The sequence below is a fragment of the Choristoneura fumiferana genome, chromosome 12, assembly GCF_025370935.1.
Source record: "Choristoneura fumiferana chromosome 12, NRCan_CFum_1, whole genome shotgun sequence".
NCBI lineage: Eukaryota > Metazoa > Arthropoda > Insecta > Lepidoptera > Tortricidae > Choristoneura > Choristoneura fumiferana.
The window spans coordinates 6,138,011-6,162,601 of NC_133483.1; the positions used below are offsets into that span (position 1 = coordinate 6,138,011).

Genomic DNA, 24,591 nt, shown 5'->3' on the forward strand with positions numbered 1-24,591 from the left:
ATAGCAAAAATTTAAATGTACGGCAAATGTTGTGTGGTTTATTAGTAGTCTGTAGTTTTTTGTAAAGCTTAGATCTCTTTTTAATGAACCATTCTAATCAGAACGGGTCTGTTTGTCGTGGCAAAAACTCTTCACAAAAACCGGAGGTTGATAAGACGACGTTGACTGATGAGTGTAACGGGCACACCGAAAAATCAGTTGCTGAGGTTTCATACTTCATTTACAACAAAATTACTCTTTGCTCTCGTCCATGAATTATAGATCAAAACGTCAGATCAAATGCCGATAGCAAGGATCAAAGCACAACGATATTTTTATCAAAGTCAGGCAGTTTGAAAATGTAATTTATGAAGGACACTAGGCAGAAATCAGCCGATCAAAATCCTAAGTTACGTTCCTTATAAAGAACATTTGACTGACAGGAACAAGAATAAAATTATTTATCATTTCTTTTACTAAACAAATATTAATTGCAGATCATTTTGAATTCTAGGAACTACGTGCTAAGACATCTAGTTACTTAGCGTGTAGGTAAAGATACATACTCATACATAAACTAGAAAAATTTATAGCTGTAACTTAATTGGTAAGTTACCCTAAAATTTTTGAAATAAACGGAGTCAAAAAATGTTCGTGGGCGTTACTGGTACACTTTTTTACACACTCATAGTAGACTGAGTACGCATTTTGTCTTGGCCTTCTAGGGTGGCAACAATTTATAGGGCATCTAGTGCTTATGAAAGTCTTTATGTACTACTGATAAGTCCCGGTCAGGTGACCCGCTTTAGTTTATATTGTTGCACAAAAAACCTGTTTATAAAATGTTTAGATCCTTGTTATCGACCGTTCGTTAAAAGATAAACTACCACTAAGCAGGCGGTAAAATTAATGGATGGGTGCGCTGCCTACTGATTTATATCAACGAGGATCAGTGTTTTGTTTGTGGTTAGTTTCGTATAGAATTTACGTTGCGAGAATACAATGTAAAGATTGATTTACATTTTGAGAAATACGAGTATTTTAAACTAGAAGCTGAAATGTTGTACGTTTTCAACCACTAGAAAATATTTTCAACTGAATTGACAACAAAAAAAACCATTTCATTGCCGAATCTGCTAAAAAAAAAATATGTGAATAGGTTGAAAAATAGGATCTGTAGATGAGAATAACCGGACAGACATACGAAAGCATGTTACACAATTTACGCTTAATGCGTAAGGTAGAATAAACTACAAAAATATCGATACTGCCGATGTTACAAAAATATGCATAGGTACATGACGTTATTGGCTTAACATTAAGGTCGTGTATACATATTTTTATAATTTTGGCCGTGTTGATATCTTTGTAGTTGATTGTACATCAAAATATCTTTGATTTTGATATACACTCTCTGAAATCATTTACCTTTCATTTGAAGACTGTACCTACCCTCCCTCATACGCGGTATTAGTTTAACAACGTACATATTGACAAATGTCTCGAGATAACAATCATACTAGCTTTTCTAGAACACCTACAATAAATCAATGCTATCTGAATATCACACGCTGCTCGGTCACAACTAGTTATAGGTAAGCTCTGAAGCCTTATACATAAATAAAAATTATTAAAAAAATATAAATAAACCGTTGTTGAATGAAAAGACCAGTGAAGTCTCTCTGTCTGTACAAAGGTCCAACAGGGTTCAGAATAGGTCAGCTGAATACAAACATTACCCTTAAACATTCTTTCTCTATTACAAATGCGTGAGTTGAGACACTGTCAAAGTTTATTTCAAAACCTACTTAGCCATAAACCGCTGTGCCCTCATTATAGTTACAAAAAACAAACACAGAAATTAACCTTAATATTTTTATTATAGAAACTCCCCTGAATATAGCGGTAAATGTAGAAATGACAACACGACATGTTCTTTCTTCCTTATCTTAATCATTAATCTGTGTGACTTTTCGCGTGGCTTTTTTCGCAACAAACGTCTGGGTCAAACGCAAAGAACGCGTTTGCCTTAAAGTCTCAAATGCTATGAGATCAGTTTGTGGCTCGTACCTCGTACCTACCCTTCCTATACCTCTTTGAATTTCCTTAAAAATGTGACTCAGCGTATCCTGTGTTTGTATAATATAGAATTGCAAACTTTAAACGTTTCATTAAAACTTAGGTTTTTTTTTATAAAGTAAATTAGTACTTATACCAAATTAGCATTATATTCGAAATGTCGCGCTTGGAGACGTGATAACTATCACAAATCCGCTTCTCTTTTGTCAAATTATTGTACACAATACATTGTTATTCTTTTTTTACTTTAAATTTATTTCAAATTAGCATCACAGCACTCATACAAATGTCTGGTTACTATTTGTGACTGTGTAAAAATACACACCGCAACTATCGTAAAGCCGAGTTAGACTTGCATGAAAATCGCGCAAGTTGCATTACATTGCGGGCGGGCCGTTTGTAGTGTTCAATCGAGCGCCGCAATGTAATGCAACTTGTAAGATTTTTTATTGCACGATTTCTTGCAAGTCTAAACTCGGCTTTTAAGTTCGAAAGTGCAAGAGAAAAAGTTTTAGTATGAGTGTTACTTTAGAAAGAGATAGATAAACTTAACTTTATTCCTTACAGCAAGAGTTTATAGATCTAGTAACGCTCTGATCTGAAATGAAATGATCTTGATTTTCTTGCTCACGTTCTAACCTTTTTTGGTTCTTTTTTTTTAGTTTCGTCCCGGTTAGAGCCAATTTGTGTAACTCTAGAACGTTCTAAATCTATGGTACGAACGGAATTAAATTAACAATCAAACGATATTTTAATCAAGCGGTAATATTACTCTATTTCAAAGCCCTCGAAACCCGTCTGACGCAGAAATTTCTTTGCGCTCAGTCATTGGACAGAAACTTTTTAAATGTTTTTCAGGTGACTTGAGAAGTCCCGGGCGTTGGCAGTATGCCCTTACGGAAATAGCCCGGGACGGGACGAGTCATATATTCGTATTGCCGCTTGGCTTGCTATAATTCAATAGAGGCAAGCGATTTAATTTTAAGCTTTAATTTGTCACTGTTTTAAAATAATAATATCTAAATAATACCTAATTTTTACATACATCTCATACGCAATACACAGCAGTTTAAAAGAGTATCACCATGTCGGGGCTAAAGTCAAATTTAGGTTAGTTATAATATATAAAATTTTCGGTTCTTTTATCTTTTTATTAAAGACAACTCTTGTTTCTGATGTCGTATCAATCGTTAAAAAGTTAATAAGTTGGCTTTGTACATCTCTTTCTCTTGTTAACTGTTAATTTTATGTACATACAATAATGAGTTATACAATATAATATATATACCTACCTACGTAGGTACTAGACATATCATTACTTATTAAGGAAATTAAGCCATGATTACTTTAGTGAGCTCCTGGTGTTTCGCCGCACCTAACATCAATATTAACGGCTAGGTCATCCCCTCATCACCGGGTCATACTATCGTAAGCGCATTGAAGATACTCGTAATCACGGTTTTCATCCAGCGACAATTTTCTGTAATTAATGTAATTTAACGCGAATCATTAAAAACTATTAGATTAAGGTTATGTTTTGTTGAACCTGTAGTAAATTCAAGAGTAATTTTATTGCAATCTTTATATTTCGTAACTTATTGATATTTGATCCCCCATTATTGATTAAATTGAAGCAAAAATGTAAAGCTACTTAAGTAAAATTTTATTTTGCAGTCTATCAAAAAGAAAAAAATACTTATGTAAACTTTTAAGTGATCTTGCGTAGTTTTCTGACTATCAGCACTGATTTTAAGCGGTCACTTGCTCAATACAATTTGATTTTCAGAGTACTTTGAGGCAAAGGCACTGAGGACGCATTTTGACCAGTGGTAGTTTATATTTATAGCCAAGTCAATCTTTATGAGAGCTATAGATTACTTCAGTTGGATTTGATATCCAACCCTTTTGATCAAATTAAAAGGTTGCAAATGTAGGTTTAGCAGTCGAAATAACGCTTAACAGAAAAAAAGCCGTATTTGCATTACAATTTTGATCAATAAAATAGTTTAAATAATTTACCCAAAACATTTACTACTTTACTTTCAATTTCATTATTTAAAAGTAAAATGAACTCGAAGTATTTTCAGAAAATAAATCATTATCTTTAAACTTTAGTACCTATTAGTTAATTTTTGTCAGGAATAAAATGTATAACTCTATACTATAATATACTATCTATCTATACTAGTCAACTCCTATTCTACTTATAAGAAGTTACTTAGTTTGTTCGTGTATTTTTGTATGAATCATAATTGTTTTAAAAAATTGCCTACATTTTCCCCGATTTTTTTTCCAGAAGAAAGTGCAAATATTTTCTTGCGAGATGCAGACAGAGTTTAACGAGTAGTTTTTTTATCACCTTACAGGTGATACGCTATTAGACGCTATTAGACGAGAAAAACGAGATACGCTATTTTTTTCTAAAATTTCGTTTCAATCCGGTTCGTTCTATATAAATTTTGAACAAAACAATGTTTGTATGAAAACACAGTCTTGCACTCTCATTTCGAGAACTCGTAATTACAAATTCGGCTCAAATTAATTCGATTGCATTGCATTTTCCAAGCTATTTGGACCGATGCCAGATACCCTACTGCACCTTTGGGACTTTACAAATATCGCGTACTCGTAAACCCATTTCCCACTTTACTAATTGGAAAGTCTGACGGAAAGTTCACGTCTTTAAATAAGTGTTATATTAGCTTTTCCATTTGAACCATTAATGTGTTCCTTCCAAAGTTGGCAGGAATAGATTTGTGTGATTGATATAAAATTAAAACTGAAATTAGGTTAAAGAAAGTTATTTGTGGCCTCTTTCCTTGTTAAGGTCACCCGATATACTAAAATAAAACCGAAAATAATTAAAATTTTAATAGTGATTTATTATTTTGGATGTGGCAAAAATTAAGTACTGCTCCATTTTAAGCACTTCAGATATTGTTTAAGAATTTAATCCGGAAAAGTAAGTTACGCGTACCAATAAACTAACCAAAAACAATCAACGCGATCAAAATCCTTTTACTTCAGTAATTCCATGAATGTAATTTACGAGTACAAGACGGATAATTCTATTTATTCATTCATCAGGAAGCTGTTTCCTCTTGGCTCGGCTTAGCAAGTAATTAGATTACGAAAGAGTAATTAGAAAAGCTGATTGATTGTAAATTCAATATTTAAAGATAATCCCGGCCCATTGATAAGTTTATTGCCAGATCAGTTATTTCGTCATCAGAATTTGTTGTATATGTATTATATTTCTTAATATAGGTATAATAATTCATATATAATTCAATATATACGTGATTATTTATTTGATGAAAATGTAGTTTTTTATTTACCAAACAAAACGAATTCAGCATCTTTTACTTCTATCTTAATTTCACCAGGAACGATTTTTTTACTTTTATTTTAAACCATTTATTTTATTTGAGATTGATTTGTCCAGTTAGAGTTTATGGTGAACACACACAAAAAAAACAGTTACACGGACAAGAGGTTTTTTAATCTTTTAAAAAACGGCTTTTACCATCTTTTAAGTTAAAAAAACCCAGTTACATCATTATTTCTAAACGCCAGTTAAATATCACGGGACAATTCACACCAATTGACCTAGTCCCAAAGTAAGCTAAGCAAAGCTTAGTTATAGTTATGTATGTTATAATATACATTACACATACTAATAATACTAGTAATTAATTAGTAACTTTGTGTTAACAATTGGGTTTTCCCTTAAGCTATTTTATACAAAAAAGGATAAGACATTATCATAATAAAAAAGATATAAAGACACATCATAATAAAAGGCTTTTATTGATGAGTGGCTAAATCGCTTAAATCTTTTAGCTTGCGTGTTTGTGCTCAAACCATAAGTCTACAGCCGTTCCGCATTCCCAAACTATATAAGTATGCTAAAGAGGTGAGTTACCTATATTTGTTGTTGCCCATTTTTATTTTTATTGTAATAAGTGTGTAATGCGACAGGCGCAGAACGTTTGGTGACAAGTAAAATCGGTCAGTAAGACATTTTATACTGCCTGTCGTGTTTTACGTTGGTTTCTAATTTTAACACTCATCTGTAGCGTATCATTAAATAGTTCAAAAACAATTAGGTTGTTTTATATGGATGGATCCGTTTGGAAAATATTAAAGCCATGAATTTTTGTTAGAGTCAAAAGCATACCCCCTATAAAGGCTTCAATCTAAACCGTTAACTTGAGAAATGTCAAAAGAATGGCGTAATTACGTAGTTATAACTAATTTAAAAGGAAAACTATAATAGTTTAAAAAATCACAATGCATCAATGCTAATAAGGAGTAATGTCAATAAGGAGTTTCCTATACGGCCTGTTTTTTTTAATAGGCTCTACAAGTTGTAACGTTGCACTTATATTTATTAACTCTTATTACTACAAAAGGGTAAAAGACGTTGTATTTTATTTGTTTATTAACAAAAATAATAATAAAAACACTTATAATCTAAACCAAAAACTTAGAATATAATACTATTATACAATATAAAACTTAAATAACTTAACTTAAATAAATCTAACTAGAATTATAAAAATAACAACACTTAACAATATTAACTAAATCGACACACGTTAACACTTGTCTACGCGAATATAAACCACTTAGTGGCGTGGATCCCAGCTCGCTCGCTGGGGCACTTACGAGCTATCTCCTTGTTGCGACAAACTGTGCCGGCTGCGTTACTAGTTCCGCTACGTGTCGTCTTACGCGCTGTCACAAGCATAATTTATTAAAATCTTTTATTTAATTTATTCGTCCTTTCCGACGTATTTGTAAATTTTACTCGTGAAGTAAAATCATATAAGTGTCGTCTCGCACCCCAATAGGGTAAGTGTTTGAACAAGTATTATAATCAGTGCTTAGCTATAAGTTAGTGCTCATTTTAAACACTAGGTTGTGCTTAACATATTTAATTCCATTCGATAACCGCTTCCGTAAATAAATTGTTACAGTGATTGTACACCGCTTCAATTAGAAGCGGATTTGCATTAATAAATAAATAAGTGTTCCGTTATAGTGCACGGAACATTCTACGCTTAGCTGTAGCTGCTAGTTAGTGCTTAAACCTGTTCTGGACGTAAATAAGCTAGCCTTTCTATTTTTATTATTGCATAGCAGCTTTTTACCTACCCTCTTTTGTTTAATAAAAAGAATATATAAAATCGTAATTCTGCTTAATCTTTTCCTGGACATTGTAACTCCGTTCTGATAGTGAACACCGCAACACCAACTGCTTTCGGCTTCTCATTGTTAGGCACATATCATCAGGGGGTTCACTATCAGCGGAGGAGCTCACATAGATTTTAACCGGTGGACGTTCATCCACAGGGTGCTACTTTACGGGTACAAATAAATCCCGGATTCGTCGCTATCTGCGAAAACACGCTTCACCTGCTGCTCCCCGAGCCGTACCACATCAGCACACTCCACCGACCGCTGCCTTCACCACCACTCAGGGGAGTACCGATCTACGGCGGCAAAACCAGTCGGGCATAGACTTCCACGACCTTATTTTATTAATAAATATTTTCTTTACTTGTTGTTGACTTCGTTGTTTTTTTATAAACATAAACCACGTCCTGGGCCCGAACGTCACACTGGCGCCTCAAACGTGGTTTTAGTAGGTCTGGTTTTGCTCCGTAGAAGTAGTTGTGTGTTTTTTGTGTTTTTTTTTTTTGTGTGAAACGTTATTTTTCTTTTTATTTTTGGTTGCCTGCAACTTAAGTGTACGCTTGTATTTTTTATAATAATTTATATTTTCCATAAAATATTCTCAGAAATATTGTGTCAAAATTTTATTGTTTGTAATCGTAAACATTTAAAATATAAACACTCTGTACGTGCTAACTGCGACTTAAGCACAAACCGGTTACTCGAGTTACAATCGCGTACAAAAAGTGTTAAGTTTATTTAATATTATTAATTGTGAACTATCTTATAAAGTGTTACACATAAGTTGCAAATTGTTTTAACGCTTGTTTTTTTTGTTTTGGTGATTGTTGTTTTTTATTTTTATTTTGCTTTATTTCATCAACCATAACGTTATTTGTAGTCTGCTTTTGTAACAGAACGGAGTAGATTAGTTAATCTTGTTCAACACTTCTTCATTGCGGTGCATTCAATTGTTTAATTAATTATTCGCGAAATATTATTATTTACTTCAATATTAGTAAATTAGTATGGCACATCCAGTCAATTTTTATCGTTGCAAAAATCAGAGTTGGAGTATGAAGTGCAAATTAGGGGCAGTAATCCTGCTGCTACTGTCCAGGACTTACGGAAGCAAATTGCCAAATTAGGCCCTCTATTTCCTTCGAGGACATATTNNNCACCTAAGCTTCGCAACCCAATAGGTCTCTATGAAGCTCAAGTAAATCCCGATTTAGCATCGTGGGCTATTTGGCTTAAAGCTTCTTTGTGAACAAAATTTCTGACGAAATTATGATTCTTGAAGTACTTCGTGTTTTTAAAGTCAGTAAAATAGCAACCGCCTTGCAATGACGGGCAATAATTCATCGGCAGGATGGATGTTAATGGCAGGAAAATTTGCCGTTCAGTCAATATTATTGCGGTTAAATCGAACAACGTGCAGAGACCAACGAAACGCTTTCAAGAAACATACGTTTTTCACCTCAGCACCTCAAAAAGGCAGGTTTTGCTATGAGAAATCAGTGAGCAAAATATTTTGCTCACTCCGTGAGACAAAGTAACTTTTTAATTATTTTTTTAAAATGCTGAGTACAGTGTTCGGTCTACTCACTGAATTCCAAATAGGTATTTGAACTTTACTTTGATCTGTTATTTTACTTCAACACGAAAAAAAGCGATAGACCTATCTATTAAAATTTAATAGGATCTAATCTAGGATCAAATGTGTTGATTACAATCTTAAATTAAATTTTTGGTATTAAATAATATATATCGATACCTAATAAATTCATGAAAACGAAATATTTCGAAAATGTTAATTTTCCCGATCTTTTAATAAAATATGCAACCTCGTTGCACGAAAGCCGGTTAATTTGTTTATTTTTATAAAATAATTCCTTATCCTGCCTCTACAGTTGGAATAAATATTTGTTAAATTGAATCAATTTTTAATTTATTTATGTTTATGTAATAGAAATCTTAATTAAATTCATATTTAAAGGTTTAATAACATTTATAATAAATTATACGTTTATTTTTTTTTATTCGACTGGATGGCAAACGAGCAAATGGGTCTCCTGGTGGTAAGAGATCACCACCGCCCATAAGCATCTGCAACACCAGGGTTATTGCAGGTGCGTTATTGTTCAACCTTTTTAATGACCCCAAGATGAGGCTTTTTTGCAGTATTAAAAAATAAGTTGTGACATTAGTACAAGAAGTTCTAAGTTTCAAATTACAATGCAAGTTATGAGTATGAAATTTGTATTGTATCTACTGGACACTTTTTATGGTTTTAAATGTGATTATTATATTTGTTTCTTAATAAACGGATCATATTTAATAAAAAATGTGCTTGTTTTGTAAACAGGTAGGTATATATGTGGTTTTGAACATGAAACTACCGTGAGACTCACTCATATTAAAAAGCTAAAGGCTAAGGAAGGGCTACGGATTAGCCCGAAACATGTCGAGCTAAACTCGATTTAAGACGTGAGTTATCCGGGTCATCATATTTAATATGTGGTTTTATTCTTATGTTACATTAAAATTATGTTCTCGCTGCTGAGGTGAAAAATTGTATTGTGTCACACGAGACCAAAGTTTTTTTGCATCTCGTGTATTTGAATCCCTTGCTGATCTCAGGATTCTAACCTAGAATCAATTATAGAATCCTTCGCTTACTCGTGATTCAAAACCAACACGCAACAAAAAACAACTTTGCTCTCTTGTTGCACAAAAAAATATTTCTGATTTGAAACCGTGACGTTTTACTCCTAGCATTGAGCGGATGCGGCTTTAGGAATAGTTATTGGATTTGCATGCGGATGGAAAGAATGCAAGACAAAAATGATTCATCATAAAATTATTCATACTTGAAAGACATTATATTGAACATTTGCTACTGGATGTAAACAGACGGCTCTTCATGATCTTTTATGATATCCCTATCCCTATGTTTCGATGTACGTCATCATTAAAAATGAATTGCGTATTTGTTTAGTGGTTTTGGTAAGTACGAGTTACAGTCTAGTTCATAAACTTGTGAGCAAAATTTGATCAAAAATATCTGAACACGTTTCTATGCCGTTAATAATAGAGTCGTGTTCAGATTTTTTTGATCAAATGTTTTTAAGTCTCATGTATACTTGTTACATAAACTTACATATACCTACCGGGCTGTGTTCATTGTTCATTCCAATACGTTCATTTGAAAAAAGAATTAAAAATAGCAAAAATTTAAATGTACGGCGAATGTTGTGTGGTTTATTAGTAGTCTGTAGTTTTTTGTAAAGCTTAGATCTCTTTTAATGAACCATTCTAATCAGAAGGGTCTGTTTGTCGTGGCAAAACCTCTTCACAAAAACCGGAGGTTGATAAGACGACGTTGACTGATGAGTGTAACGGGCACACCGAAAAATCAGTTTGCTGAGGTTTCATACTTCATTTACAACAAATTACTCTTTGCTCTCGTCCATGAATTATAGATCAAAACGTCAGATCAAATGCCGATAGCAAGGATCAAAGCACAACGATATTTTTATCAAAGTCAGGCAGTTTGAAACTGTAAATTTATATAGGACACTAGGCAGAAATTAGCCGATCAAAATCCTAAGTTACGTTCCTTATAAAGAACATTTGACTGACAGGAACGAAGAATAAAATTATTTATCATTCCTTTTACTAAACAAATATTAATTGCAGATTATTTTGAATTTTAGGAACTACGTGCTAAGACATCTAGTTACTTAGCTTGTAGGTAAAGATACATACTCATGCATAAACTAGAACAATTTATAGCTGTCTAACTTAATTGGTAAGTTACCCTAAGATTTTTGAAATAAACGGATTCAAAAAATGTTCGTGGGCGTTACTGGTACACAATATACACACTCATAGTAGACTGAGTACGCATTTTGTCTTGCCTTCTAGGGTGGCAACAATTTATAGGGCATCTAGTGCTTATGAAAGTCTTTATGTACTACTGATAAGTCCCGGTCAGGTGACCCGCTTTAGTTTATATTGTTGCACAAAAAACCTGTTTATAAAATGTTTAGATCCTTGTTATCGACCGTTCGTTAAAAGATAAACTACCACTAAGCAGGCGGTAAAATTAATGGATGGGTGCGCTGCCTACTGATTTATATCAACGAGGATCAGTGTTTTGTTTGTGGTTAGCTTCGTATAGAATTTACGTTGCGAGAATACAATGTAAAGATTGATTTACATTTTGAGAAATACGAGTATTTTAAACTAGAAGCTGAAATGTTGTACGTTTTCAACCACTAGAAAATATTTTCAACTGAATTGACAACAAAAAAAACCATTTCATTGCCGAATCTGCTAAAAAAAAAATATGTGAATAGGTTGAAAAATAGGATCTGTAGATGAGAATAACCGGACAGACATACGAAAGCATGTTACACAATTTACGCTTAATGCGTAAGGTAGAATAAACTACAAAAATATCGATACTGCAGATGTTACAAAAATATGCATAGGTACCTATGACGTTATTCTTATGACGTTATTGGCTTAACATTAAGGTCGTGTATACATATTTTTATAATTTTGGCTGTATTGATATCTTTGTAGTTGATTGTACATCAAAATGAAATCATTCACCTTTCATTTGAAGACTGTACCTACCCTCCCTCATACGCGGTATTAGTTTAACAACGTACATATTGACAAATGTCTCGAGATAACAATCATACTAGCTTTTCTAGAACACCTACAATAAATCAATGCTATCTGAATATCACACGCTGCTCGGTCACAACTAGTTATAGGTAAGCTCTGAAGCCTTATACATAAATAAAAATTATTAAAAAAATATAAATAAACCGTTGTTGAATGAAAAGACCAGTGAAGTCTCTCTGTCTGTACAAAGGTCCAACAGGGTTCAGAATAGGTCAGCTGAATACAAACATTACCCTTAAACATTCTTTCTCTATTACAAATGCGTGAGTTGAGACGCTGTCAAAGTTTATTTCAAAACCTACTTAGCCATAAACCGCTGTGCCCTCATTATAGTTACAAAAAACAAACACAGAAATTAACCTTAATATTTTTATTATAGAAACTCCCCTGAATATAGCGGTAAATGTAGAAATGACAACACGACATGTTCTTTCTTCCTTATCTTAATCATTAATCTGTGTGACTTTTCGCGTGGCTTTTTTCGCAACAAACGTCTGGGTCAAACGCAAAGAACGCGTTTGCCTTAAAGTCTCAAATGCTATGAGATCAGTTTGTGGCTCGTACCTCGTACCTACCCTTCCTATACCTCTTTGAATTTCCTTAAAAATGTGACTCAGCGTATCCTGTGTTTGTATAATATAGAATTGCAAACTTTAAACGTTTCATTAAAACTTAGGTTTTTTTATATAAAGTAAATTAGTACTTATACCAAATTAGCATTATATTCGAAATGTCGCGCTTGGAGACGTGATAACTATCACAAATCCGCTTCTCTTTTGTCAAATTATTGTACACAATACATTATTATTCTTTTTTTACTTTAAATTTATTTCAAATTAGCATCACAGCACTCATACAAATGTCTGGTTACTATTTGTGACTGTGTAAAAATACACACCGCAACTATCGTAAAGCCGAGTTTAGACTTGCATGAAAAATCGCGCAAGTTGCATTACATTGCGGGCGGGGCCGTTTGTAGTGTTCAATCGAGCGCCGCCATGTAATGCAACTTGTAAGATTTTTTATTGCACGATTTCTTGCAAGTCTAAACTCGGCTTTTAAGTTCGAAAGTGCAAGAGAAAAAGTTTTAGTATGAGTGTTACTTTAGAAAGAGATAGATAAACTTAACTTTATTCCTTACAGCAAGAGTTTATAGATCTAGTAACGCTCTGATCTGAAATGAAATGATCTTGATTTTCTTGCTCACGTTCTAACCTTTTTTGGTTCTTTTTTTTTAGTTTCGTCCCGGTTAGAGCCAATTTGTGTAACTCTAGAACGTTCTAAATCTATGGTACGAACGGAATTAAATTAACAATCAAACGATATTTTAATCAAGCGGTAATATTACTCTATTTCAAAGCCTTCGAAACCCGTCTGACGCAGAAATTTCTTTGCGCTCAGTCATTGGACAGAAACTTTTTAAATGTTTTTCAGGTGACTTGAGAAGTCCCGGGCGTTGGCAGTATGCCCTTACGGAAATAGCCCGGGACGGGACGAGTCATATATTCGTACTGCCGCTTGGCTTGCTATAATTCAATAGAGGCAAGCGATTTAATTTTAAGCTTTAATTTGTCACTGTTTTAAAATAATGATATCTAAATAATACCTAATTTTTACATACATCTCATACGCAATACACAGCAGTTTAAAAGATTATCACCATGTCGGGGCTGAAGTCAAATTTAGGTTAGTTATAATATATAAAATTTTCGGTTCTTTTTATTAAAGACAACTCTTGTTTCTGATGTCGTATCAATCGTTAAAAAGTTAATAAGTTGGCTTTGTACATCTCTTTCTCTTGTTAACTGTTAATTTTATGTACATACAATAATGAGTTATACAATATAATATATATACCTACCTACGTAGGTACTAGACATATCATTACTTATTAAGGAAATTAAGCCATGATTACTTTAGTGAGCTCCTGGTGTTTCGCCGCACCTAACATCAATATTAACGGCTAGGTCATCCCCTCATCACCGGGTCATACTATCGTAAGCGCATTGAAGATACTCGTAATCACGGTTTTCATCCAGCGACAATTTTCTGTAATTAATGTAATTTAACGCGAATCATTAAAAACTATTAGATTGAGGTTATGTTTTGTTGAACCTGTAGTAAAATCAAGAGTAATTTTATTGCAATCTTTATATTTCGTAACTTATTGATATTTGATCCCCCACTATTGATTAAATTGATGCAAAAATGTAAAGCTACTTAAGTAAAATTTATTTTGCAGTCTATCAAATAGAAAAAAATACTGATGTAAACTTTTGTAAGTATGTGATCTTGCGTAGTTTTCTGACTATCAGCACTGATTTTAAGCGGTCACTTGCTCAATACAATTTGATTTTCAGAGTACTTTGAGGCAAAGGCACTGAGGACGCATTTTGACCAGTGGTAGTTTATATTTATAGCCAAGTCAATCTTTATGAGAGCTATAGATTACTTCAGTTGGATTTGATATCCAACCCTTTTGATCAAATTAAAAGGTTGCAAATGTAGGTTTAGCAGTCGAAATAACGCTTAACAGGAAAAAGCCGTATTTGCATTACAATTTTGATCAATAAAATAGTTTAAATAATTTACCCAAAACATTTACTACTTTAGTTTCAATTTCATTATTTAAAAGTAAAATGAACTCGAAGTATTTTCAGAAAATAAATCATTATCTTTAAAACTTTAGTACCTATTAGTTAATTTTGTCAGGAATAAAATGTATAACTCTATACTATAATATACTATCTATCTATACTAGTCAACTCCTATTCTACTTATAAGAAGTTACTTAGTTTGTTCGTGTATTTTTGTATGAATCATAATTGTTTTAAAAAATTGCCTACATTTTCCCCGATTTTTTTTTCCAGAAGAAAGTGCAAATATTTTCTTGCGAGATGCAGACAGAGTTTAACGAGTAGTTTTTTATCACCTTACGTTACCGCTTAAGATACGCTATTTTTTTCTAAAATTTCGTTTCAATCCGGTTCGTTCTATATTAATTTTGAACAAAACAATGTTTGTATGAAAACACAGTCTTGCACTCTCATTTCGAGAACTCGTAATTACAAATTCGGCTCAAATTAATTCGATTGCATTGCATTTTCCAAGCTATTTGGACCGATGCCAGATACCCTACTGCACCTTTGGGACTTTACAAATATCGCGTACTCGTAAACCCATTTCCCACTTTACTAATTGGAAAGTCTGACGGAAAGTTCACGTCTTTAAATAAGTGTTATATTAGCTTTTCCATTTGAACCATTAATGTGTTCCTTCCAAAGTTGGGCAGGAATAGATTTGTGTGATTGATATAAAATTAAAACTGAAATTAGGTTAAAGAAAGTTATTTGTGGCCTCTTTCCTTGTTAAGGTCACCCGATATACTAAAATAAAACCGAAAATAATTAAAATTTTAATAGTGATTTATTATTTTGGATGTGGCAAAAGTTAAGTACTGCTCCATTTTAAGCACTTCAGATATTGTTTAAGAATTTAATCCGGAAAAGATAAGTTACGCGTACCAATAAACTAACCAAAAACAATCAACGCGATCAAAATCCTTTTACTTCAGTAATTCCATGAATGTAATTTACGAGTACAAGACGGATAATTCTATTTATTCATTCATCAGGAAGCTGTTTCCTCTTGGCTCGGCTTAGCAAGTAATTAGATTACGAAATAGTAATTAGAAAAGCTGATTGATTGTAAATTCAATATTTAAAGATAATCCCGGCCCATTGATAAGTTTATTGCCAGATCAGTTATTTCGTCATCAGAATTTGTTGTATATGTATTATATTTCTTAATATAGGTATAATAATTCATATATAATTCAATATATACGTGATTATTTATTTGATGAAAATGTAGTTTTTTATTTACCAAACAAAACGAATTCAGCATCTTTTACTTCTATCTTAATTTCACCAGGAACGATTTTTTTTTACTTTTATTTTAAACCAGTTATTTTATTTGAGATTGATTTGTCCAGTTAAAGTTTATGGTGTCATAAGAGACACAAACACCAACACACAGAAAAAAAAACAGTTACACGGACAAGAGGTTTTTTAATCTTTTAAAAAACGGCTTTTACCATTTTTAAGTTAAAAAAACCCAGTTACATCATTATTTCTAAACGCCAGTTAAATATCACGGGACAATTCACACCAATTGACCTAGTCCCAAAGTAAGCTAAGCAAAGCTTAGTTATAGTTATGTATGTTAATAATTACACACATACTAATAATACTAGTAATTAATTAGTAACTTTGTGTTAACAATTGGGTTTTCCTTAAGCTATTTTATACAAAAAAGGATAAGACATTATCATAATAAAAAAGATATAAAGACACATCATAATAAAAAAAGTTTATGGCTTTTATTGATGAGTGGCTAAATCGCTTAAATCTTTTAGCTTGCGTGCTTGTGCTCAAACCATAAGTCTACAGCCGTTCCGCATTCCCAAACTATATAAGTATGCTAAAGAGGTGAGTTACCTATATTTGTTGTTGCCCATTTTTATTTTTATTGTAATAAGTGTGTAATGCGACAGGCGCAGAACGTTTGGTGACAAGTAAAATCGGTCAGTAAGACATTTTATACTGCCTGTCGTGTTTTACGTTGGTTTCTAATTTTAACACTCATCTGTAGCGTATCATTAAATAGTTCAAAAACAATTTAGGTTGTTTTATATGGATGGATCCGTTTGGAAAATATTAAGCCATGAATTTTTGTTAGAGTCAAAAGCATACCCCTAAAGGCTACAATCTAAACCGTTAAACTTGAAAAATGTTAAAAGAATGGCGTAATTACGTAGTTATAACTAATTTAAAAAGAAAACTATAATAGTTTAAAAAATCACAATGCATCAATGCTAATAAGGAGTAATGTCAATAAGGAGTTTCCTATACGGCCTGTTTTTTTTAATAGGCTCTACAAGTTGTAACGTTGCACTTACATTTATTACTCTTATTACTACAAAAGGGTAAAAGAACGTTGTATTTTATTGTTTATTAACAATAAATAATAATAATAAAACACTTATAATCTAAACCAAAAACTTAGAACTAAATAAAATACTATTATACATATTAAAACTTAAATAACTTAACTTAAATAAATCTAACTAGAATTATAAAATAACAACACTTAACAATATTAACTAAATCGACACAACGTTAACACTTGTCTACGCGAATATAAACCACTTAGTGGCGTGATCCAGACTCTAAAGCGCGCCTCGCTGGGGCACTTACGAGCTATCTCCTTGTTGCGACAAACCTGTGCCGGCTGCGTTCACTAGTTCCGCTACGTGTCGTCTTACGCGCTGTCACAAGCATAAATTTATTAAATCTTTTATTTAATTTATTCGTCCTTCCGACGTATTTGTAAATTTTACTCGTGAAGTAAAATCATATAAGTGTCGTCTCGCACCCCAATAGGGTAAGTGTTGAACAAGTATTATAATCAGTGCTTAGCTATAAGTTAGTGCTCATTTTAAACACTAGGTTGTGCTTAACATTATTTAATTCCATTCGATACCGCTTCCGTAAATAAATTGTTACAGTGATTGTACACCGCTTCAATTAGAAGCGGAATTTGCATTAATAAATAAATAAGTGTTACCGTTATAGTGCACGGAACATTCTACGCTTAGCTGTAGCTGCTAGTTAGTGCTTAAACCTGTTCTGGACGTAATAAGCTAGCCTTTCTATTTTTATTATTGCATAGCAGCTTATTTACCTACCCTCTTTTGTTTAATAAAAAGAATATATAAAATCGTAATTCTGCTTAATCTTTTTCCTGGACATTGTAACTCCGTTCTGATAGTGAACACCGCAACACCAACTGCTTTCGGCTTCTCATTGTTAGGCACATATCATCAGGGGGTTCACTATCAGCGGAGGAGCTCACATAGATTTTAACCGGTGGACGTTCATCCACAGGGTGCTACTTTACGGGTACAAATAAATCCCGGATTCGTCGCTTATCTGCGAAAACACGCTTCACCTGCTGCTCCCCGAGCCGTACCACATCAGCACACTCCACCGACCGCTGCCTTCACCACCACTCAGGGGAGTACCGATCTACGGCGGCAAAACCAGTCGGGCATAGACTCCCACGACCTTATTTTTATTAATAAATATTTTCTTTACTTGTTGTTGACTTCGGTTGTTTTTATTTATAAACATAAACCACGTCCTGGGCCCGAACGTCACACTGGCGCCTCAAACGTGGTTTTAGTAGGGTCTGGTTTTGCTCCGTAGAAGTAGTTGTGTGTTTTGTGTGTTTTTTTTTTATTTTGTGTGAAACGTTATTTTTTCTTTTTATTTTTGGTTGCCTGCAACTTAAGTGTACGCTTGTATTTTTTATAATAATTTATATTTTCCATAAAATATTCTCAGAAATATTGTGTCAAAATTTAATTGTTTGTAATCGTAAACATTTAAATTATAAACACTCTGTACGTGCTAACTGCGACTTAAGCACAAAACCGGTTACTCGAGTTACAATCGCGTACAAAAGTGTTAAGTTTATTTAATATTTATTAATTGTGAATTAATCTTATATGGTGTTACACATAAGTTGCAATTGTTTTAACGCTTGTTTTTTTTTGTTTTGGTGATTGTTGTTTTTTATTTTTATTTTGCTTTATTTCATCAACCATAACGTTACTTGTAGTCTGCTTTGTAACAGAACGGAGTAGATTAGTTAATCTTGTTCAACACTTTCTTCATTGCGGTGCATTCAATTGTTTAATTAATTATTCGCGAAATATTATTATTATTACTTCAATTATTAGTAAATTAGTATGGCACATCCAGTCAAATTTTTATCGTTGCAAAAATCAGAGTTGGAGTATGAAGTGCAAATTAGGGGCAGTACTCCTGCTGCTACTGTCCAGGACTTACGGAAGCAAATTGCCAAATTAGGCCCTCTATTTCCTTCCGAGGACATATTGGAAAGTTCCCTTGATGTAAATGATGACTTAAGGGGCATTACTGACGTACTCGCTAAAGTCAAATCTTTTCTTGACTCTCCTTTGGACAGAAATGCATTACTGCGCGTTCAGAATTATTTACATCACCTTTATCACCGACTTAATCGGCTGATTATTGATGCCAAGACGCATAATGCACATGAAACCTGTGTAAAGGAGTTTCAAACACTGTACGACCGTTTTAATTCCGTTAAGGACACCACTGTCGTTGATAGGCTAATTGCTCCTGTTGATACTAATTCAACTGAGCAGCAGTCAGCTGTGCCGCCTTTAAATATTAATGTGTCTTGCGACCGTGGCGTAGTTGGTGAGCTCACCAGAATTAGGTTTGACGGAAAGTCGTGCGTGCGCTCTTTTATTCAGCGCATTAATGAATTTAGCAAAGCCAGGAATATCTCTTCATCTAAGCTGCTTTCATTTGCTACAGAGATCTTTACTGGTGACGCGTTGCATTGGTACCGTGGTATCCAAGACCAAGATCAGATGTTAGATTGGGATTCATTGGTGGCGCGTCTTAAGAAAGACTTTGATCAAGCAGGTTATGACTATCGGCTGCTCTCGGAGATACGTGCCAGGACTCAGGGTGAATCAGAAAATATAACCATTTATTTGTCGATAATGTCAGGGTTGTTCGCGCGTCTATCAGAGACGTTACCTAGCAAGGATAAATTAGAAATATTGCTACATAACATTAGGCCATGCTACGCGAGCACTTTAGCTTCAGCCACAGATATTCCTGATATTGACACCTTGAGATCCTTATGCCGTAACTACGAGAACATTCAGGCACGTCTTGCTGGTTTTCGTGAACCTCCTAAAAGAACATCTGATACCATGGCGCCAGAATTTGCATACAGTGGTCATTCATCACATAAGGCAAATAATTCAAATATCAATTATGGTAATAATTTCTATAATAATAATTACAATAAAAATAAAATCTTATCTTAACAACAACAATACAAATAAAACTAGTAGCCCCAATCAAAATTATACACAAAATCCATACAATAACAATTACAATAAAAATAAATCTTATCCTAACAACAACTTTAATGCTAATAAAATCGGTAATAATAGTAAATATGTACATGCAATGCACACCCCCGGTCCTAAGCCATTATTTTGTCCTCGATGTCGTGATAGCACCCATAATTTACGTCAGTGTAAGGCTAACAAGGACAAAATATTTTGTTTCGTCTGTGGTCACGAAGGTGTCAAAACTCCACAATGCCCCAATTGTAATAAAAATAACCCAGGTCCATCAAAAAACTAGTAGACCTGCAGAATTGTGAAAATCATAGTAAGTTCGATAGCGAAGATTGGGCTAAATGGCTGCAAACTATAAAATTTTATTTTAATTCCTATAAAATCAATACAATTCTGCAGAAACAAACTTTAAACGATCCTCGGCCGTATGCATCTATTAAAATTTACAATATATCGCTGTCAGGTCTTCTTGATTCTGGCTCAGCCGTCACTATCGTAGGCAATAATATGCATCGCAGCCTAGAACAACACGGCCTAGCAGTTCAAAAAGAACAGCCTATCACAGTCACAGCTGCAGGAGGACAATTAATGACAAGCATTGGCTATATGAATCTGCCTGTAAAATTTGAAGACACTTTTCATGTCATTAAAGCTTTTGTTGTGCCGGATATTGACATAGATCTCGTATTAGGTATCGACTTTTGGCACAAATTTAATATTTTTCCCAATCACCTTACTGGTATTACTTTTTCTAATATGAGCGTTTCTAACGCTAGTCTTGATATGGACCGCTGCTCTTTTATACAGGCTTATGACCATTTAAATATCTCAGAAAGATCACTAGCAGATAACATAATTGCTCAATTTCGTGATATCTCTGCCGAATCCAAGGGTTTAGGTGAAACTAAGTTGATCACTCACCGAATTGATACTGGAGACGCCCTACCTATTCGACAACGCTATTATCGTATGTCCCCTGAAAAACAGCGCATTCTTGTCGAACAGGTGGACGAGATGCTAGGTCTCGACGTAATCGAGCCATGTGAAAGCGCTTGGTCGTCGCCGGTACTAATTGTTACCAAGAAAAATGGTCAACCTCGTTTTTGCCTCGATAGCCGGAAGCTAAACTCCGTAACAAAACGCGACGCCTACAGTTTGCCCTACGTGTCCGAAATTTTGGACAACCTTCGTGATGCTCGCTACCTCTCTAGCATAGATTTGTCCAAGGCGTTTTGGCAAATTCCCATAGCTTCCGAAGATCGAGACAAGACGGCGTTCTACGTTCCAGGACGGGGCACGTTTCGTTTTAAGCGTACCGCGTTCGGACTTACCAACGCACCTGCAACTCAACAGAGATTGGTTGACCTGCTTTTTAGGGAATTCGATCTCAAAGTCTTCGCGTATCTCGATGACATTATTATCGTCTCGAACGACTTCAATTCCCACGTCTCCCTTTTACTCCGCGTGATGGAGAAATTAAAGCAGGCCAACCTCACTATCAACCTAGAAAAATGCCAATTTTTTCGAAGTCAGCTTAAGTACTTGGGCTATGTTGTTGACAGTTGTGGACTTCGTACCGATCCAGAAAAAGTGCAAGCAATTCTTGATTACCCGACACCTACTTGTCGCAAAGATATCAAGCGCTTTCTCGGGACCGCTACATGGTATCGTCGTTTCGTCCCCAACTTCAGCACTATAGCAGGCCCTCTTAATAAGTTGACTTCGAATAAAAAAGGTGGACCACCGTTTGTCTGGTCTTCGGAGGCCGATGCTGCATTCCAGAAACTTAAAGAATGCTTGGTTTCTGCTCCTGTTCTTTCCTGCCCTGATTACGACAAGCCATTCGAGGTGCACACCGATGCCAGTAACTACGGTGTGGGTGCTATGCTCACCCAGATCGTAGGCGGTAAGGAGCACCCAATAGCTTACATGAGCAAGTCGTTGTCAGCAGCAGAGAAGAATTACAGCATCACAGAGCGTGAAACGTTGGCAGTTGTCATAGCTTTGGAGCATTGGCGGTGTTATTTAGAGAACGGAAAGCCTTTCACTGTCTATACAGATCATAGTGCGCTAAAATGGTTCCTGTCTCTAAATAACCCGACCGGTAGACTGGCTCGCTGGGGTGTGAGATTGTCCGCGTTTCATTTCGAACTGAAACATCGCCGCGGAGTTGACAATGTCATCCCAGATGCCCTTTCAAGAGCGGTTCCAGTTAGTGCGATAAGTACTTCAAACTACTTCTCAAAAACTACTGATCCGTGGTATAAAAATATTTACAATTCTTGTCTGACAAAACCCCAAAATTTTCCAAATTTTTTAATAAAAAACAACTCTCTTTACAAACTAACAAAGAACAAACACGACTTGACTGACTTAACTTCAGAATTTTCTTGGAAAGAGGTTGTTCCGTGTGAGCTACGTGACCGGGTGATCAGCGAGAATCACGCCGAGCCTACAGCCGGACATCTTGGCGTTTTTAAAACGTATCGTCGTCTTGCGTTGAGATACTTCTGGCCAGGCATGCACCAAGACGTCGTAAATTTCGTTGGTTCATGTTCCAAATGTCTTTCTTACAAAGCACAGAACCACCAAGTCTTAGGTGAAATGGGACGCCCTAAGCATTGTAGCCGCCCATTTCAAACAATTTCAATTGACCTCATGGGTCCCTTACCAGTAACTAGAAAGCAAAACAGCTACATTCTAGTCGTAACTTGCTGTTTTTCCAAATTTTGTTTAATTACACCTTTGCGAGCTGCTACTTCCACTGCCGTGTGTAAATATCTAGAGGATTCAGTGTTCCTCGTGCATGGAACACCTCAGACCATATTTTTAGACAACGGTAGCCAGTTTATCAGTAAAGTCACGGATAATTTTTTTAAACATTACAACGTTCCAAATATCTTTTTCACACCAAAATATACGCCGCAAATCAACGTCGTAGAACGCTACAATCGCACAATTATTACCTGCCTGTCAACTTATGTCGACGATGACCATAGGACTTGGGACACTTTCATTCCAAAGGTACAGTTCGCCATTAACAATTCGGTGAATGAGGCGACTGGTTTTACTCCTTCATTCTTGGTATACGGCAGAGAGATCGTAACCTGTGGCACACATTATGTAGATAATGACTTGGGCGATGACGTATTGTTCCTTCCACGTGACATCTATGCTGAAAATCTGGGTTGTCTTTCTGAGATATTTAACAAAGTTCAGGCAAAATTATGGCATGCTCATACCAAAAACACGGCTCATTACAATCTTCGTCGAAAGCCCATGGAATTTAAAGTTGGTGACATTGTAATGAAACGTGCGTATGTGCTGAGCAATAAAGACAAGTATTTTAGCAAGAAACTAGCACCTAAGTACATAAAATGTCGCATTGTAGAAAAGAAGTCTCCATTAGTCTATGTGCTAGAAGACATGTCAAGAAAAAATATTGGCAAGTGGCACATAAAAGATTTAAAATTAATTGGCCTAAATAAATAAACATAAATAGCATGAAACGTGTCGTACCTTACCCCTACTCACATTTTACCATCTAGTATTAAACATTTTCGTACGGGTCACTATTCAATTAAATATAATAATAGTAACCTCAATAATTGTCTGGTCGCGTTAGGAACCTTTAATATGGTTACTATAGCTAAAGTGTGTGCGTGAAGTATGAAAGATTTAAGTTTAAATGGATAAATACGTAAATTTAACTTAAAATGCGGATTTTATTTCTTTATACATAATAAAATCCTTTTGTGACGCGCGGGGTAATGTAACGTTGCACTTACATTTATTACTCTTATTACTACAAAAGGGTAAAAGAACGTTGTATTTTATTGTTTATTAACAATAAATAATAATAATAAAACACTTATAATCTAAACCAAAAACTTAGAACTAAATAAAATACTATTATACATATTAAAACTTAAATAACTTAACTTAAATAAATCTAACTAGAATTATAAAATAACAACACTTAACAATATTAACTAAATCGACACAACGTTAACACTTGTCTACGCGAATATAAACCACTTAGTGGCGTGATCCAGACAGACGCGCTGATTGGCTAAAGCGCGCCTTTTGTTACTCTAAATGATGAATTTCGATGCGCCCGCGCTGAGGCACTTACGAGCTATCTCCTTGTTGCGACAAACCTGTGCCGGCTGCGTTCACTAGTTCCGCTACGTGTCGTCTTACGCGCTGTCACAAGCATAAATTTATTAAATCTTTTATTTAATTTATTCGTCCTTCCGACGTATTTGTAAATTTTACTCGTGAAGTAAAATCATATAAGTGTCGTCTCGCACCCCAATAGGGTAAGTGTTGAACAAGTATTATAATCAGTGCTTAGCTATAAGTTAGTGCTCATTTTAAACACTAGGTTGTGCTTAACATTATTTAATTCCATTCGATACCGCTTCCGTAAATAAATTGTTACAGTGATTGTACACCGCTTCAATTAGAAGCGGAATTTGCATTAATAAATAAATAAGTGTTACCGTTATAGTGCACGGAACATTCTACGCTTAGCTGTAGCTGCTAGTTAGTGCTTAAACCTGTTCTGGACGTAATAAGCTAGCCTTTCTATTTTTATTATTGCATAGCAGCTTATTTACCTACCCTCTTTTGTTTAATAAAAAGAATATATAAAA

At 34.5% G+C, this 24,591-nt stretch overlaps 2 protein-coding genes across 8 annotated transcripts in view; both read left to right on the forward strand.

Annotated features, from left to right (window-relative positions):
- The window catches only part of dnc (phosphodiesterase dunce), a 551,064-nt gene that overhangs the window by 189,176 nt on the left and 337,297 nt on the right, over positions 1-24,591 (forward strand). The window lies entirely within an intron of this gene.
- Positions 17,191-19,894, forward strand: LOC141433621 (uncharacterized). The gene is made up of 2 exons (XM_074095729.1): positions 17,191-17,385; positions 17,889-19,894. The coding sequence occupies exon 2, from the start codon at positions 18,755-18,757 to the stop codon at positions 19,892-19,894; it is 1,140 nt and encodes a 379-aa protein (XP_073951830.1). The 5' UTR covers positions 17,191-17,385; positions 17,889-18,754.

Excerpts from the sequence above, each read along its gene's own strand:
- LOC141433621 (XM_074095729.1), top strand. The coding sequence starts at position 18,755 with ATGGCACATCCAGTCAAATTTTTATCGTTGCAAAAATCAGAGTTGGAG.